General features: G+C 39.8%; 2 protein-coding genes across 4 annotated transcripts in view; one reads left to right on the top strand and one right to left on the bottom strand.

Moving 5' to 3' along the window:
• The window catches only part of LOC307038037 (stromal interaction molecule 1-like), a 358,279-nt gene that overhangs the window by 305,717 nt on the left and 36,601 nt on the right, over positions 1-15,961 (bottom strand). The window lies entirely within an intron of this gene.
• On the top strand, positions 1,804-15,775 carry brca2 (BRCA2 DNA repair associated). 3 transcript variants are annotated; one of them, XM_079676165.1, is made up of 28 exons: positions 1,804-1,822; positions 1,931-1,981; positions 2,844-2,945; positions 3,105-3,350; positions 3,534-3,594; positions 3,787-3,824; positions 3,923-3,951; positions 4,073-4,178; positions 4,266-4,321; positions 4,591-4,675; positions 4,808-5,449; positions 5,560-9,894; positions 10,111-10,209; positions 10,290-10,359; positions 10,451-10,941; positions 11,033-11,223; positions 11,323-11,510; positions 11,625-11,795; positions 12,127-12,499; positions 12,591-12,746; positions 12,849-12,996; positions 13,180-13,292; positions 13,382-13,580; positions 13,674-13,840; positions 13,955-14,093; positions 14,174-14,430; positions 15,003-15,146; positions 15,238-15,775. In XM_079676165.1, exons 3-28 carry the CDS (start codon positions 2,885-2,887, stop codon positions 15,598-15,600), a joined length of 8,928 nt encoding a protein of 2,975 aa, XP_079532291.1. In that variant the 5' UTR covers positions 1,804-1,822; positions 1,931-1,981; positions 2,844-2,884; the 3' UTR covers positions 15,601-15,775. The 3 variants fall into 3 exon arrangements, with proteins under 3 accessions (XP_079532291.1, XP_079532292.1, XP_079532290.1); XM_079676166.1 differs by lacking the exon at positions 1,804-1,822 and having other exon boundaries at positions 1,829-1,981; positions 10,451-10,920; XM_079676164.1 differs by lacking the exon at positions 1,804-1,822 and having other exon boundaries at positions 1,829-1,981.

The raw sequence follows: 15,961 nt of genomic DNA, 5'->3' as shown, positions 1-15,961 counted from the left end.
ACTGTCAGTAGCTAAGACGCAAGTCATTTGTTTTACAAAACAGCATAAAATTGCTCCTGTATCATTAAAATTGTATGAGCAACCTTGAACAGGTAAATACAATAAGATTTCTTGGTGTTTGGTTTGATGAAAAGCTAACGTGGAGCAATCATATAGGAAAAGTTCAAAGTAAATGTAAAAAGGTCAACAATGTACTTCGGTGTTTGGTGGGACAGGAGTGGGGAGCGAGTAGGTCATCACTGCTGAACATATATTGGGCACTCATGAGACCTGTATTGGATTATGGGTGTATAGCGTTCATGGCAGCAGCAGAATCAAACCTTAAAAAGCTGGATGTCCTACAAGCTCAGGCCCTGAGGATTTGTAGTGGAGCTTTTAAAACATCTCCAGTATCAGCAATACAGGTAGAAATGGGAGAAATGCCTTTAAGGATAAGAAGAGTAAAGTTAATGTTGGCATACTGGGTAAACCTTCAGGGGCATGGTGATAGTCATCCAGCGAAAAGTATTTTTGAAAGACTGCTGGGAGCACAATGAGTCACATTTAACGAGTTTCGGATGGATTGGTGATGTTAAAGCGTCAAGTATAGGATTGAATCAAATACAGTATTGCCCCACAGTTGCAATCTCGTCCATTCCACCCTGGATATTCCCAATGTCAAGGGTGGACCTCAATATACAACAAGAGTTGAAGGAAAATAAAGAAATACCAGTATGGCGCATAGTCCAGAATTATTTTGCAAGATATCACTCAGACTCAACAATCATATTTACAGATGGCTCCAAAGATCCAGAGACAGGGCATGCTGGGGCAGCAGTTTATATCCCAGTGAGTAATTCACATATAAAGAAAAGGGTAACAGACCATGTGTCAGTATACACCACAGAGTTGTTGGCATTGGTATTGGCATTGGAATGGATAGAGGAGAAAGGAATACATAATACTGTAATTGCATCTGACAGCTATTCAGCTTTATCGAGTATACGATCAGGCAGATCTTCATTTAGAATGGACATAATAAATGAAATATTTTTAATTTTGTATAAAATGCAAATCAAAGGCATAGCAACTCGTTTCATCTGGGTTCCTGCTCATGTTGGTGTGGAGGGTAATGAACAGGTGGATATTCTGGCCAAACAAACACTCAGAATTACGAATATAGACAGGTTAAAACATTCATACATAAATATGCACAAACAACATGGCAAGAACATTGGGACCTTAGTGATACAGGAAGACATCTTTATAACATTCAAAGGTATGTGGGTGATGGAAGGAAGGTGGGGTTTAAAAGAAGGGAGGAAAAGGTCATTTCTCGGATGAGAATAGGTCATACAGGTCTCAATCATACATTAAGGGTAATAGGAAAGCATCCAACCGGAAAGTGTACACACTGTAGCCAGCCAGAAACGGTTGAACATGTTTTGCTGCATTGCAGGAAATATAGTATTCAGAGAAATGTGCTTTTCCAAACACTGAAGAAAGCAAAATACATTGACTTTTTGCTATCAGGGCTGTTAGGGGAAACATCAGGCAATATGTATTGTAAGTTTATTACGTTTCTTAGAGAAATTGATACATTTAAAATAATCTAGAGAGTTTTGGTTTTCTTTATTTTGTTGTTTTTGTTTTGTTTTGTTGTATTTTGTTTATTGTTTTCTGCATAGTCTCTTGTCCATACTCCAGTCCAGTTGGTGGCGGTAATGCACCTAAAAGTTGGTTTGCCAACCGCCAATAAACACTAAAGAAGAAGAAGAAGAAGAAGATTTATACATGACTCTTATTTTGAAATCGGACTGACTTCCTGTGTTGGACGCGCGAGGTTTGTTTTTGAAAAAGCACATCCCAGCGCCATGGCTGGCATAATCTAGCTAGCTCTAATACTTTCTATAAAGCTTTTTTATATTGTGGTTTTATGTTTTGTTCTCAGCACTATGTCAAGAGCCACGTCGAGACATGACAGTCAACACACGCTGACATGGTAGGTAGAAAAACGTTAAAATATTAATGTAACGTACTTTGACGTCTGGTGTGTTTTTGTGAAAGAGTAACGCTAGCAGTCAGTATAAGTTCACCTCAGTGTTTTTTAGACATTGTAACCTAAGTCTAACTTAAGTCAACGCTACAATATTGACATCTATTTATCAATACATCAATTGTCCTAAGTACTGACATTGACGTAAGATAGCTGAATAGCAGCTAATGCAAAGCTGGCCGTGCTCAGACTGTAGAATAAATCTCATAATTCAGCAGATGAGTAAGAAGTTCTCAGATATTTTACTCTAGTAAAAATAGAAATACCACTGTGTAGAAATACTATGTTACAAGAAAAGGTCTTGCATTTAAGATCTTACGTAAAAGTACAAAAGTATTGGTATCAAAATATACTTAAAATACCAAAATGACTTATTGTGCTTAATTACATGTCACTTACATGTCACGCTTAATATCCCAATGTGTTCATCACAGCTGGTAAAAGTGGAGATCATTTTACTTTATACACTGCTGCTGGATATTTAAACCTATAATTGTCTATTGTTTATCTCTTAGTTCATTTATATTTAGTATTAGCAAATAATCTGAATCTAGATAGTAACTAATATTGTCAAACAAATGCAGTGCATTAAAGAGCTAAGTAAATTAAGTTAGTAAACATAATTGCTTCCAAACTGCAGTGGAGTGTAAGTACTGTATAGAGTAGCATAAAATAAAAATGCTCTAGTAAAGGACCCGGAAATCATACACCAGCTTAAAGCTCGCTAAGGTTAACTTCGATGTTTGATGATGTTGATGAAGTTGCTGTTTTTTCATTTCTGTCATGATTCAATCTTTGTTTTTCTCAGTGCCACATGACAAACTTTAGGAATCACATAAATCAACTGGAATGGATTTAACGTTACCCTCTAAACACATTTACGACACATACAAAGATGAAATCTGGAAAGGTAAGACAATAGTAGACGTTGCCTTTTTTTTATCAAAATGACACTTGAAAATATTAGGCTTTTATTGTGCAATTACAAAAGACAAACATAATGTTATTTATATTGGAGGTTGTGAACACTATTTCTATCATATAAACTATTTCTAATTACTCAATCTAGAGCTGGGCCCTCTGGACCCCGAGTGGTTTGAGTCCCTGACAGCTCAAACGTTCACCAACGAGGGACATTTTTATGATCAAGATGACCTGTGTGCCAATCAAGAAGGAAACTTTAAAACTCCTTTGGACAAAAGTGCAGTAGAGAGTCAGCTGTTTTCAACCCCAAAAGCTTTCAGACGCATTCGAGTTGTGTCACCTGAAACTGGGGATGACCATTCTTTCACCGGTGAATCTGGTAAAGAGGAAGGTAATGTCTGAAAAAAGATGATGTATGCATGAATCTAAATGTATAGCACATTCCGTTAGCTCATACAGGATGTCCGCGCATATCATGTTAAATGAGTCGTTGTTAATTGTTGTTACCTACTCATGACTGCATGATACACTTTCTTGATGTTTTATCTTAAAAATAATTCCTTGTATTTCCTAGAAAGAGAAACATTGACATGGACGACAACACAAAGTCCTTGTTTGTTTCAGATGTCAAAGTGGTGGGTGCAATAATTTCTGCTTGCTTTCTATATGGTTTTAAGAAGTATATGTTTAATATATTCCAAATGGCAAAGTCATTATTTTAATGTGTGTAGGCATTCTAAATTAGTGCTATTTTAAAGATTATTTTTGTTACTTTTATTGTCACAGCTGCTGTTGGCAGTTTTTGATTTCTATCGTGTTCTTTATAGGGACCCAGGTGCTAGAAATGGAAGATACCAGAGATTTGGTGAGCTACAAATGTCTCTGTATTTAATCCGTTTAAATTACATTTAAAAAAAGATTGAATCATCACTGATAATTGTTTTGCTTTCGCCATCTGTACAGATCCACTTCACACCCCACACAAATCCCCAGTAAGTGTAATGCTTCTAACACTGATGTTAACTGTCATTCAGCAAATGTAACTACATGAATGTGCCATTATGGAATACATTAAGCCCTCCCCCTATTTATACTGTTTTCTGTATGTTACAGGTCAGCTACAGCAAGCCTATACCTGAAGGTCTCAGAGTTTTTCCTGATATATTATGGACCAGTTTTCAGAATACCCCACCAGCAGTACCATCCACCCTCATTTTAAGTAAGCAAATTACTCAATTGGTTGTCTAAAATATAACAAATAAATGTATTTGTTTGTTAACTAATCATTGTCTTCTCAATGTTATAGCAAAAGCTGACGAGAGTCCCTGTCCAGTAGATGTTTCTGCAGAACAAGATGTGGTTGTGAGTACTCCGTGCAGCCCCAACAGGCCAAGATATCTCTCCAAACCTTATTACATAATTTCCATGTTATCATCTACAGAATTCTGTTTATTGACATAATGTCATTTGAGGAATCAAGAGGAAGAAAAAGGGCAGAAGATTTGCACATTTCATTTGTATTTATTTAAAGGATTGCTATCCAGCTCTCAATTAAAAGTTTAGACAAGAGATTGCAGTGTGTCATTTGAAATGGCTTCTAAATCTCTGTTTTTATATCTTGTTTTTCTTAGTTTGTACGGAAGCTTTTCCCTTCTCTTTCAAATCCATCAAAAGTGGTGTCACCCAAAAACAATGGTATACCTTCCGTTGCTCAAGGTACTGTGATTTCCTTTACATCTTGCATCCAAGATGGTACACTATCTATCAATAACATGACTATGAATGGCAACAGATATTACATTAGATGCATAATGAACATTATACTGATAGCTGCTTTATTATCAACAGGTGTTGTTTCCCCTGAGGCTGGTCTGGATCCAGAGTCCCACCACTCCCCTCAGAGTTCCCTGAATCTGAGTGACAGTGGTTGGAAACAGAAGCTACCAGATGCTATTGAGGATGGAGATATTCGCAAAACAGAAGCAAGTGTTCTTGATGGAGCTGAACATGTTCTCTCTATATTTTTCAGTAACAGTAGTTCAGCACTGAGAAAAGTCAAATCGGAAAGAATCAAAAGAAAGCAAACCATTCCAACCAGAGAACATGGCTGCTGCTCTACAGACAACTCGTCAACAAATGATAAACCGAGAACAGCTGATCAGGAACCTGGCAGACTTCCTTCACCACCACCTGTAAAAACTGGAGATGTTGGAATTACCCAGTGGTCTCCGTTGAGTTTATCTGAAATTCCACTTTCTACTGTGGAGGCTTCTTGCTATGATAGTACTCCCGCTACGCAAGTGGGAAACATTATTTTAACAGAACAACTGCGGAGTCACTCTGGCCAGCTAGTCAGGCCTTTGTTGAAACTTACAGACTCTAAGAAAAAGAGGACATTTATTTACACTGTTGGGACTTCAAAACCACAAGTTCACGGAGAAGGAAAACGGACTCGGAAGATTGACTCATCCCCAGTGATTCCAGATTATGGTAACACATTTTGTCATGTATTAATAGTGCAACAATATATTCTCTAAAAACAAATATGTATTCTATAATGAATACATGTTTATGTTTTAATCATAATTTTTTCATTTCAGGAAACAAAGTAAATGTGACACAGTCGGGGAAATCCCAAGATGAAGCATACTATTGCAGCATGGGAAAGAATGAGATGCAAAAATGGGGAAATCTCGCTGTAGATATTCTACCTCCCTCTGTACAAGCAAAAGTCCAGGATCTTGACATGTCGCAGCTTTGCAAAGAATTTGCACAAGACTTCAGTCAATCGTCAGACCCCCGCAAACTGAGTAAAGTAGCAGAGGATACTCCTGGAAATGGCTTCTCTCCATCAGCTTGTCTGTCAGCTGTGAAACGAGCTAAACAGAAAGCAATACAAGCAAAACTTCACTGTGATGGTGACAGTGAATTCCAGTCTACAGATTTCACTCACATTACGGCATCATCATTTGTTCATCGTAGCTCAGAGATTAATGTTCAAAGTAAACCGATGCCTGGTTTTACATCTGATATCTGCAAGATCCCTCCTTTCGCATCTACAAATAAAGGAAATGACAAGGATGTTTTACAAGAAACTGAAATGGATGCCAAGCTGTCCAGTGCATCCAAGGAAAGCCAGACACTGGTTCCTGGCAGAGCAATTAAGTTGCACACAGAGAGTACATCAGCACAACTACCCAGCGGGGCAAAAGGAACTGAGGATATCATTTATGGCATTCCCTTTAATGGTCAAGCTTGTAGCAGTCTGCCAGAGAAAACCTCAGTTTCTCTTCCTTTCGTGCATGCATCAGGATTTAAAACATCTTCAAATAAAGGGATACAAACTTCCTTAGCCAACCTACAGAGAGCCAAGCATCTATTTGAAGAAACTGAGGGGGGAAAAATGCAATGTGACCAACCCAGCAAGTGTGTCCTCGACAATAAGAAAGAAATGAGTCGTGGATCAGTGACAAATCCAACCACCAACTCAAACAACCCACCTTCTTCAAGTGAAACAAAAGAGGATATCAGTTGCCAGTTAACAGCTTCACAAAAAGCTGATGTGACTGAGCTTTGCACTCTCTTGGAAGAAGCAGATAGCCAGTTTGAATTTACACAGTTTAAAACGGCAAAGGTGAAACAACACAGTCAAGATAAAACTACCTCTCCCAAAAAAGTTGAGAAAGAATTTGACCCTGATTCACTTTCAGGTATAGATTTTGATGACAGTTTTAGTTCAGAAGAAAAGCATCTGGCGGTAACAGTGATGTATGAAAAAAGGGACTTAGTTCCAGATGGTAAAACAAATTGTGATACATCCAACATTACAAGTAAATCCACAGGTCTTTTATTGTCCAGTGCAATCATAAATGAAAACTCCTCGACTGAAGTTGCGTCTACCACTAAAGGCCCAAGGCTTATTCTTTCAACTGATCACAAAACCCTTGACAGAGCCCTGCACACGGACACAAGCAAGCTGGAGAACAACAACCCTTTACTTGGTGTGGGATTTAAGACTGCCGGAGGAAACAATTTGAAAGTTTCAAAAAAGTGTTTGAGCAAAGCTAGGGCTTTGTTTGCAGATTTAGAGGAGAATCTTGTGACAAGTCAAACCTCACCAGACAAGCTGAGACGGGATCCTAGGACACAGCACAAGACTACTGTGGACAATCACAAGGATTCATCTTTGCATGATAAGTTGAAGGAGTCTGTCTGTTCAGAAAAACTGGTCACAAGCATAAGAGATGAAAATGATGCACCAAATTTTGAAAACATCAAGATGGAGACCACGTGTCAACGTGGGTTCCAAATGGCCTGTGGGAAAGGGATTACTATCACAGCAAAAGCTAGGAGTCAGCAGGAGGCAAATGTTTTCTTCGAAGACACTATGGACTTTAATGATGGCCTATCAGTAAAACATCAGAAGAGCACTGTACCATTGCCTGGAAGTGTCAGCCATAACGAGACCCTTCTAAATTGTAAAGGAATAAAAGTAACTGTTCCTGAAGAACTGATCAATAACCCTGAACATGTGAATGCTGGACCAGCTGCACCCCATACAGATGTACAACACAATTTAAAGATTCTAAATGTTGGTTTTAAGAATGCACCATCTTTTGGAGATTATGCCCCTTTCCATGAAAACCCTTCGACTGCAAAGGCACTTTCATCTCTTTCATGCACAACATCTACGAGTACTGGCTCCTCTGCCATCAATAAATCCAGCAACGATGTTGGATTTTTTACAGCCAGTGGAAAGAAGGTATCTATGTCAGCTGATGCACTGCAAAAAGCAGAGTCCCTTTTGAATGAAATGAATCCTCTTGGGGACGCAAACCAACAACTGAAACAACAAGGAGATGCTTTAAGAACAGGTCATCTCACCAACAATCATATTCAGGTTACAGCCCCTAAAAATTGTGGATTTCAGACAGCCAGTGGCAAAGGAGTGGCCATTTCATCTACAGCTCTCAAGAAAGCAAAAATGTTGTTGAGTGAATGTGATAAAGATGAAATCAATGTGACACCAGCACGTTCAACGATGCCAGTACCTTGTCCACAACTTGGGAAGAGTGGGTTTCCTGCAGGCAGCAGTAAGCCAGTGGCATTTTCTTATGAGGCCCTCCAGAAGGCAAAAGCTCTCTTCAGTGACGTCAGTTTCAGTACAGAGATCCCAGCTGTTTCAGACACCATGAATAGAGAAAAGAAACAAGGCAATGCTGAAAATACAAAAGAAATGCATTGTGGTTTTACAACTGCAGGGGGAGCTAAAGTCCATGTTTCACATACAAATCTATTAAAAGCAAAACACCTCTTGACAGAATTTGAGGATGGTCCTATTTCAACAAGAGCAATGCAAGAGGCAGATACTTTATTCAAGGACTGTGACCTTATGAAAAGAAACAATGGCAGGCCAGTAAAACAAAAGAGAAGTATAGAACCTGTGAGTGGAAGCAGCAGCAAGAAGAAAAACCTTTCACATTTTAAACAAGATGAAAAAATGACCATAAACATTTCTGAAGAACCTAGAATTCAAAATCTGCCATTAATTGTGAACCATGAAAAGATGCAACATCCTCATGATGTTGAGACTCACAAAGACGATTTTAAGAAAACACTGGATTCTATCGAAGTTGCTTCTTTACATGGAAACCCATCTTTGATGTCAAAGCCGCTTTCTCCTGCATTGTGCACAACTTCAAAGAACATTAGTTCCTCTGCAGTCAATGGATTGGGCAAAGGTGGTGGATTCTGTACAGCCAGTGGCAAAAAAGTATCCGTGTCTGATAGCTCGATGACAAAAGCGAAGTCTCTTTTCAACGAAAGTGCTATATTTGAGGACACAAACAAACAGAAAGAAGGAACTTTTCTACCAATGAACGGTGGATTTCAGACAGCCAGTGGCAAAGGGGTTACCATTTCATCTTCAGCACTAAAGAAGGCAAAAACTCTGTTATGTGACTGTGAAGGAGTTGAGAATACACCGGAACATTGCAAGCCTCCAGTTCCTGGGCCGCCACCCAGGAGTAATGGATTTCTTGCAGCCAGTGGTAAGTCAGTGGCATTTTCTTCTGAGGCCCTCCAGAAGGCAAGGGCTCTCTTCAGTGACATCAGTTTCAGTACAGAGATCCCAGCTGTTTCAGACACAAGGAACAGTGATAAGCAACAAGGCAATGATGAAAGAACAGAGAAAATACATTGTGGTTTTACAACTGCAGGGGGAACAAAAGTCAATGTGTCACGGAAAAATCTATTGAAAGCCCAAAACCTTTTAGCAGAAGAAGCTGATGGGAAGTGTCATTCTTCAAACTCATACTCAAAATACCCTCAGGACACTCATAAACCAGATCCATCAAAGGTTATTGATGTGAAACAAACATGTAAGCCTTCAACAGACTCTGGCAAGGACATGCCTACTGGGTTTTGTGGCCCGCTGGTATTCAAATCCTCAACCCCATTGCAAAATCCTGAGCAAGAAAATGAAACTCTTCGAAATCCAAGTCTACCTGATTGCATTTCTTTTAAAGACAAGGCACATACAGATTCATTTCAGTTAAAAGAAGGCACAACTAACCCAGCATCTGCTGGCAACCTCCATGACAGCCCTGAAGAGGAAATGTCCATTGGTTTGGACTATGAAACAAATCGGACAAGTAACAGCAAGGGATGTACGGTCAAAAGGCCACAAGAGTCTTCTGTTTTAAATGCTCAGTCACTTGACCTAAGTGATTGCACTGAAACCCAGCAGAAGTTTTTCGCCCAGGAAGCTCTGGACTGCACTAAAGCTTTGTTAGATGATGAAAGTCTAGCTGGCCAAAGTCTCTCAATGACTTTAGAAAACATGCCATTGCAAGAAAACCCAAAATCCAGCTTCAGATCTGCCGAGGAGCGAAAAGGAACAGGGAAAAGATCAGTTGAGGACTCAGATATAGCTGGTAAGTGTTTTAGTTGTTTAGATGATGCAACTTTGAAGTATTGACTATTTATTCTTCATTTGATACATAAAATACATTGTTCCCATATTGCAAAATATCAATTTTTTATGACTCACTAACTAAATGCTAGTAGATTGCAAACATTAATCTATGACTTTATGTCACAAAAATTACTATTTTACATAAAAGGTTGCCATGCTGTTTTGAATATTCTAGGTCAGCCTCCCCTGAAAAGGCGACTACTGGAAGAATTCGACAGGACTGTTGATGATCCCAAAGGTTCAACACTCTTTCCGGAGACAAGTTGTCCAAAAGGTAAACCAGTAGCACTGTAACAAGTTATCTTAAGAATAAATATTTTGTCTTATATATTAACTCTTGTTTTGATTTTCTAGGTGTAATGAAAGACCGAAGGGTTTTCAAATACAGTGTCTCTCTCCATCCAAACATTACAAGGCCACCTGGGTAAGTTGCCTTTTAAATTGTTTGTCCATGTTTTCAAGCAGCTGAAAAAAAGTAGTCGACTTTTTGTAATGTATATTTTGTCTTACGGAAGTGGAAAAAACAATATTGAAACCAGATTGCAAAAGATGACACCAACACAGCCATCGATCCCAGGAGACAGCAGATCATCACATCCCAAGGTGCCAGCGTTTGTTCCTCCATTCCTCAGGAATGCAAAGACAGAGAGTCAGAAGAATGGAGTGCTCAAGGTCAACCAAGGAACACCTTCTGCATTTGTTCCTCCATTCAAAAAACAAAGAACTATTGTCCAAGAGAGCTCCTCTAAACCACAAGAGGAGGAAGATAATAACCTCCGTCTCTTTGTAACGCCCTTCAGCAGCAACACCTTTGTGCCAACCGCTAAAAAAACACAGAGCACTACAGATGTAACTGGTGATAAAAGTAAAGAAGACATTCAGACGGTGTCCTTGGCTGGCACTACAAATAGAAGTCTTAATGATCAAAACGTCGCTGTGGGCTGTGGATCAGAGGACTCTTCTGCCGAGGCGTCACAAGTGGAAGGTATATTGTCCCCAAGCCAAGGTGCTGTAGATGATTAATTATTCATGTCAACATGATTAACTGTACTTAAATCTACATAACATGGGTCAATGTTTATTTTTTGGGTCTACAGACATATTTCAGAATTTTCCTAATGTTGAGCTTGCACGAGATGTGCAAGATATGAGGATCAGGAAAAAGAAGCGCCAGACCATTCGACCTTTGCCGGGAAGTTTGTTGCTTACCAAAACCTCAGGGGAGTCGAGGATACCGTTAAAAGCTGCAGTAAATGGAAAGCCTCCTGCAATATACAGCCAAAAACAGGCAAGGCCAGAAGTGTTTTGTAAAAGGATTTTCTTGTTTTTGTTTATAAATGAGATCACTTCCATGTAAACAGCAATTTGACTTGTTCTTGTTTTTCAGCTGTATGGACATGGAGTTCATCAGCACGTGTGTGAGATCACCAGTGAGACTGCAGAATCCTTCCGCTTCAATTTACAGCAGTTCATCAGACGGGAAGCATTAGTAGAAGGAGGTGGTGTGCAGCTTGCGGATGGAGGATGGCTAATCCCCAGCAAGGACGGGACTGCAGGGAAAGAAGAGTTTTATAGGTATTATTGAACTTTAGTTTAAATCAAAGTTGAACATATATTTTTGGAGAAACAAGGTGTGTTTTGGAATTTGCAATAAAGCCTGAATATCCTCTTGCTCTGCACTGTCCACAGAGCGTTATGTGACACACCTGGTGTTGATCCTAAACTAATGAGTGAGGCGTGGGCGTACAATCACTACCGATGGATTGTGTGGAAGCAAGCCTCCATGGAAAGATCATTTCCAGAATCAATGGGCAGTCTCTGTCTCACTCCAGAGCAGCTTCTCCTTCAACTGAAGTACAGGTGGGATTCTGTTCAATGTTTTTCTTTAGTTTATGTTATTCAGATGTGCGCTTAGCAAGACATCCAAGCATATTAATGCGAAATGTGTAAATATATGACACCTAAATAACTAAGACGGCTTAATTATGTATCACCTACTTCTGTTTTGTATCAGATTTAAAGACTCAATTTATTTAGTTTAATAAATAAATAAGCAAAAAGAAATGAGCAGAATTGTTTCCCTACCACATTTAATTAAATACACAAGGATAACTTGTTGATATTAATTACATTTTTACATTTAACTTGTATTTAATTTGTGTTGTCTGTTATTAATTGTTATGTGTATCAGATATGATGTAGAGGTGGACCACAGCCGCAGACCGGCTCTGAGAAAGATCATGGAAAAGGACGACACATCAGCCAAAACCCTGGTCCTGTGTGTGTGCGGGGTCGTCTCAAGGGGCCACTCCACAAACCGACAGAGTTTCAGTGACACCAAGACTCCTCCAGATGCTGAAGCCAAGGTTGAAAACCCATCTGCAGTTGTGTGGCTGACAGATGGATGGTACGCCATTAAAGCCCAGCTGGATGAACCTTTGACTGCCATGCTCCACAAAGGTCGAGTGGCTGTGGGGGGGAAGCTGATCATCCACGGGGCTCAGCTGGTGGGATCACAGGATGCTTGCTCTCCTCTGGAGGCACCTGAATCTCTCATGTTAAAGGTACTTCAAGAGGGGGGCCAAATGCTATTCTATCTCTCCACAAGGATGCCAAATAACAAGCATTTGGATAATTAATTGTTTTTGTGTTTAGATATGTGCCAACAGCAGCCGTCCCGCACGATGGGATGCTAAGCTTGGATTTCACAAGGATCCACGGCCATTCCTGCTTCCTATCTCCAGTTTGTACAGCAATGGAGGACCCGTAGGATGTGTGGACGTTATTATCCTGAGAAGCTACCCCTTACAGGTGCGTGTGGTCTTGCATTGATATATTTTTTCTGTTATTTCTGGAAGCTCATGTTATAATCCCTTTGACAATATGCTTTTGACTGTATGCAAATTCTTCCAGTGGATGGAGAGGAAAACAGATGGAGGGGCTGTGTTTCGCTCTGTTCGTGCAGAAGAGAAGGAGGCGAGGCAACACGACAGCAACAAACAGAAAGCTATGGAGATCCTGTTTGCTAAGATTCAAGCTGAATTTGAAAAGGAGGACAAAGGTAGGTTTCCAGCATGTTATGGACAGGTTAAAATGGAAAAAGTGTTGTTGTAGAGCATGTGTTCCATGTCTGAGTACTCTCTGCATCCAATCTCTCTCACCACTTCTCCTGTCTGTCTTCAGCTCTACTTGTTAAGGCAGGAAAAGCCTAACAAATATAAAAATATAAAATTGTCCTCCACAGGTAATAGCAGACCTCAGCGTAGAAGACGGACAATCAGTCGTCAAAGTATTGCAGGTCTTCAAGATGGAGAGGAGCTGTATGAAGCAGTGGGGGATGACCCAGCGTATCTGGAGGTCATAAGACATTTACTTAACAGATCATTAAAATAATTTCTGTCATGAATAGAGATTGACTTTCTCTCTTATTTCAAATGCATGTCCAGGCTCAATTGAGTGAACAGCAGGTGGAGACTCTACGTAGCTACAGATGTTCTCTGATGGAAAAGAAGCAGGCTGATCTGCAGGATCGCTTCAGACAAGCTTTAGAAAATGCAGAGGAGAGCGAAGGTAGCTGTCCCAAGAGAGACGTCACTCCTGTGTGGAGGCTCTGCCTCGCGGACCTCATGGACCAACCTGGCAGTGGTGTGTCTTCATTCTTTCTCAGTTTAAATGTACACTGGTTGCTTTAATGTATTTACTGCTGTTTTCTTATACTAATTTGTTTGTGTTTTGTAGTCTACCAGCTGAACTTTTGGCGGCCTTCCTCGGATCTTCAGTCTTTACTGAAGGAAGGCAGTCGATACAAAGTCTATAATGTCACCACTTCAGACGGAAAGAAACATGTTGGTAACACAACTGTTCAGTTGACTGGGACAAAGAAAACACAGTTTCAGGACCTCCCGGTAGGCTACTGTAGAGTGTATCAGTGGGTATATGGACTTCTAGATGGAAAATGTATAAAGTCAGATAGATGATGGAAATAACTAGTATTACGTAATATTTGTTTTATCATTCAGGTCTCTCGGGAATGGTTATCAACACATTTTCAACCGAGAGTCTCTACCCATTTTGTGGATCTTCAAAACACAGAACTGCAGCCGCAGTGTGGAGAAGTTGATCTCACAGGATATGTCATCAGCATCGTAGATGGACAGGGTAAGTGAATTATTATTTCTTTACTGTTCCTGATGTAACTCCTTTCTAAATACAATTATTGTTTGCGCTTTTGAACACAGGTTTCTCTCCGGCATTTTATCTGACTGATGGGGAAATGAACTTTGTCAAAGTGCGCTGTTTCAGCAGCTTTGCTCAGTCTGGCTTGGAAGATTTGGTAAAGCCAAATGTTCTGTTGGCTCTGAGCAACCTGCAGCTGAGAGGTCAGTCCACATCTCGCACGCCTGTTGTGTACGCTGGAGATCTGACCGTCTTTTCCACAAACCCCAAAGAGATTCATCTGCAGAAATCTCTCTGCCAACTCAGAAAACTGGCCCAGGTACAGTGCTAAATCCTCAGACCTATGAAGCTGCTGAAATGTGTCCAAAACTGTGTTTTCCTTTTTCTCAATTAAGAATCCTGGATGCTCTCACAGCCAAACTGCCTGATGTTTTGACGAAATCACAAATGCATTAGCTATCATTGAATTAAGGTGCAGGTGATGGTTGATGAAAATGGAAATGCTCAATAGGAATAGCGATGTTTCTCAAATATCAAGTAATGTTTGTCATACTTACTTAACCTCTAAAAGATGTTGTAACAGTATTTGAAATCCATTTGTTGAAAATGTTAGAAAACTGAAAATGTTTATCCAATGTGGCTTCTCATATTGACCTCTAACAAGTATTGTATACATTGTTTTCATTTTAAACTTCAAAAGAAACACTTGATTATTCTTTAAAAATACACAGGTGCATGCTTATGATCAGATAATAATTGTTTTGGTAATCTTTTCCCTGACCTTAACCACAGAGTATGTTTACCTTTTCTCCATGTCCTTGGTTTTTGATACATAAATGTTTTGTTAAATTAAGAAATTATGAATCAAAATGGTCCATCTTGTGTTTTCAGGGTCAGGATAGCTTCTTTACAATTGCTGAGGAGAAGCTTTCACATTTAGGGAAATCTGATGGCCCGAGTTCCTTCTCTTCTCCAGCTCTGCAAACACGAAGCACAGCTTTCACAACAGTCAGAAGACTGGACACATACACAAGTGTGAGTTCATGTCCTTGCTGTTTGGTTCATTTGCTCTCATAACAACTTATATATATATATATTGATCAAATAATGTGTCCTTTTTATGCAGGTGACATCTCAGCAGCCAGTCCGAAGCCTTGGATCCTTCACACCTGTCAGCAGGAAGCCTCCTGCAGCAAACTGCTCCACAGAGAAAGACCCCAGCAGCCTGAAGAAGAGGAGAGCTCTGGACTATCTGTCTCGTATCCCGTCCCCCCCACCTCTTTCCCCGTTTGGCCCAGTGGCTTCTCCATGTGTAAATACGATATTCAACCCCCCTCGGAGGTCTGGGACTGGGACACCTAGCACTTTTAAAACTGTACAGACTCCAGCTCAGACACCTGTTGAAACTCCAGTGGAGGATGAGTGGGTGAATGACGAGGAACTAGCTATGATTGACACTCAGGACTTACATGATGCTGATCTACTGTAGGTACACAGACTGTGAGATGACAAGCACGCTACCACTTTTAAAAGAATACAAAAACTGTACAAATTGCTGATTTTAAAGGCTTATGGCGACATAATGCTCATATTCTGGGGTTGTTGTTGTTGTTGACTAACTGGAGACATTAAAGAGAAGAAGTCTCTTCAGATTACTAAAATCACTTCATCCTGATCTTAATGCGGGAAAAGGGATGTACTTTTCTTATATAAAGTTAAAAAGTACATTCCTGTAGTTCGGTTCCATGACTCCCTGTTTCAAACTGTTAGAGGATAATTAAAGTAGGGCTGACTTCTATGCAAGTACATTTTATGATAAAAATACATATTTTCATAAAGGTAAATGCAAT

Source organism: Notothenia rossii (assembly GCF_949606895.1).
Source record: "Notothenia rossii genome assembly, chromosome: 4".
Lineage (NCBI taxonomy): Eukaryota > Metazoa > Chordata > Actinopteri > Perciformes > Nototheniidae > Notothenia > Notothenia rossii.
This window is presented reverse-complemented; position numbering and strand designations above follow the sequence as displayed.

Bases quoted from the DNA above. Each gene is read 5' to 3' on its own strand.
- brca2 (XM_079676165.1), top strand. From the start codon at position 2,885: ATGGATTTAACGTTACCCTCTAAACACATTTACGACACATACAAAGAT. The intron at 2,946-3,104 runs GTAAGACAATAG...TACTCAATCTAG, and splicing joins CAAAGATGAAATCTGGAAAG to AGCTGGGCCCTCTGGACCCC. The intron at 13,293-13,381 runs GTCATAAGACAT...ATGCATGTCCAG, and splicing joins ATGACCCAGCGTATCTGGAG to GCTCAATTGAGTGAACAGCA.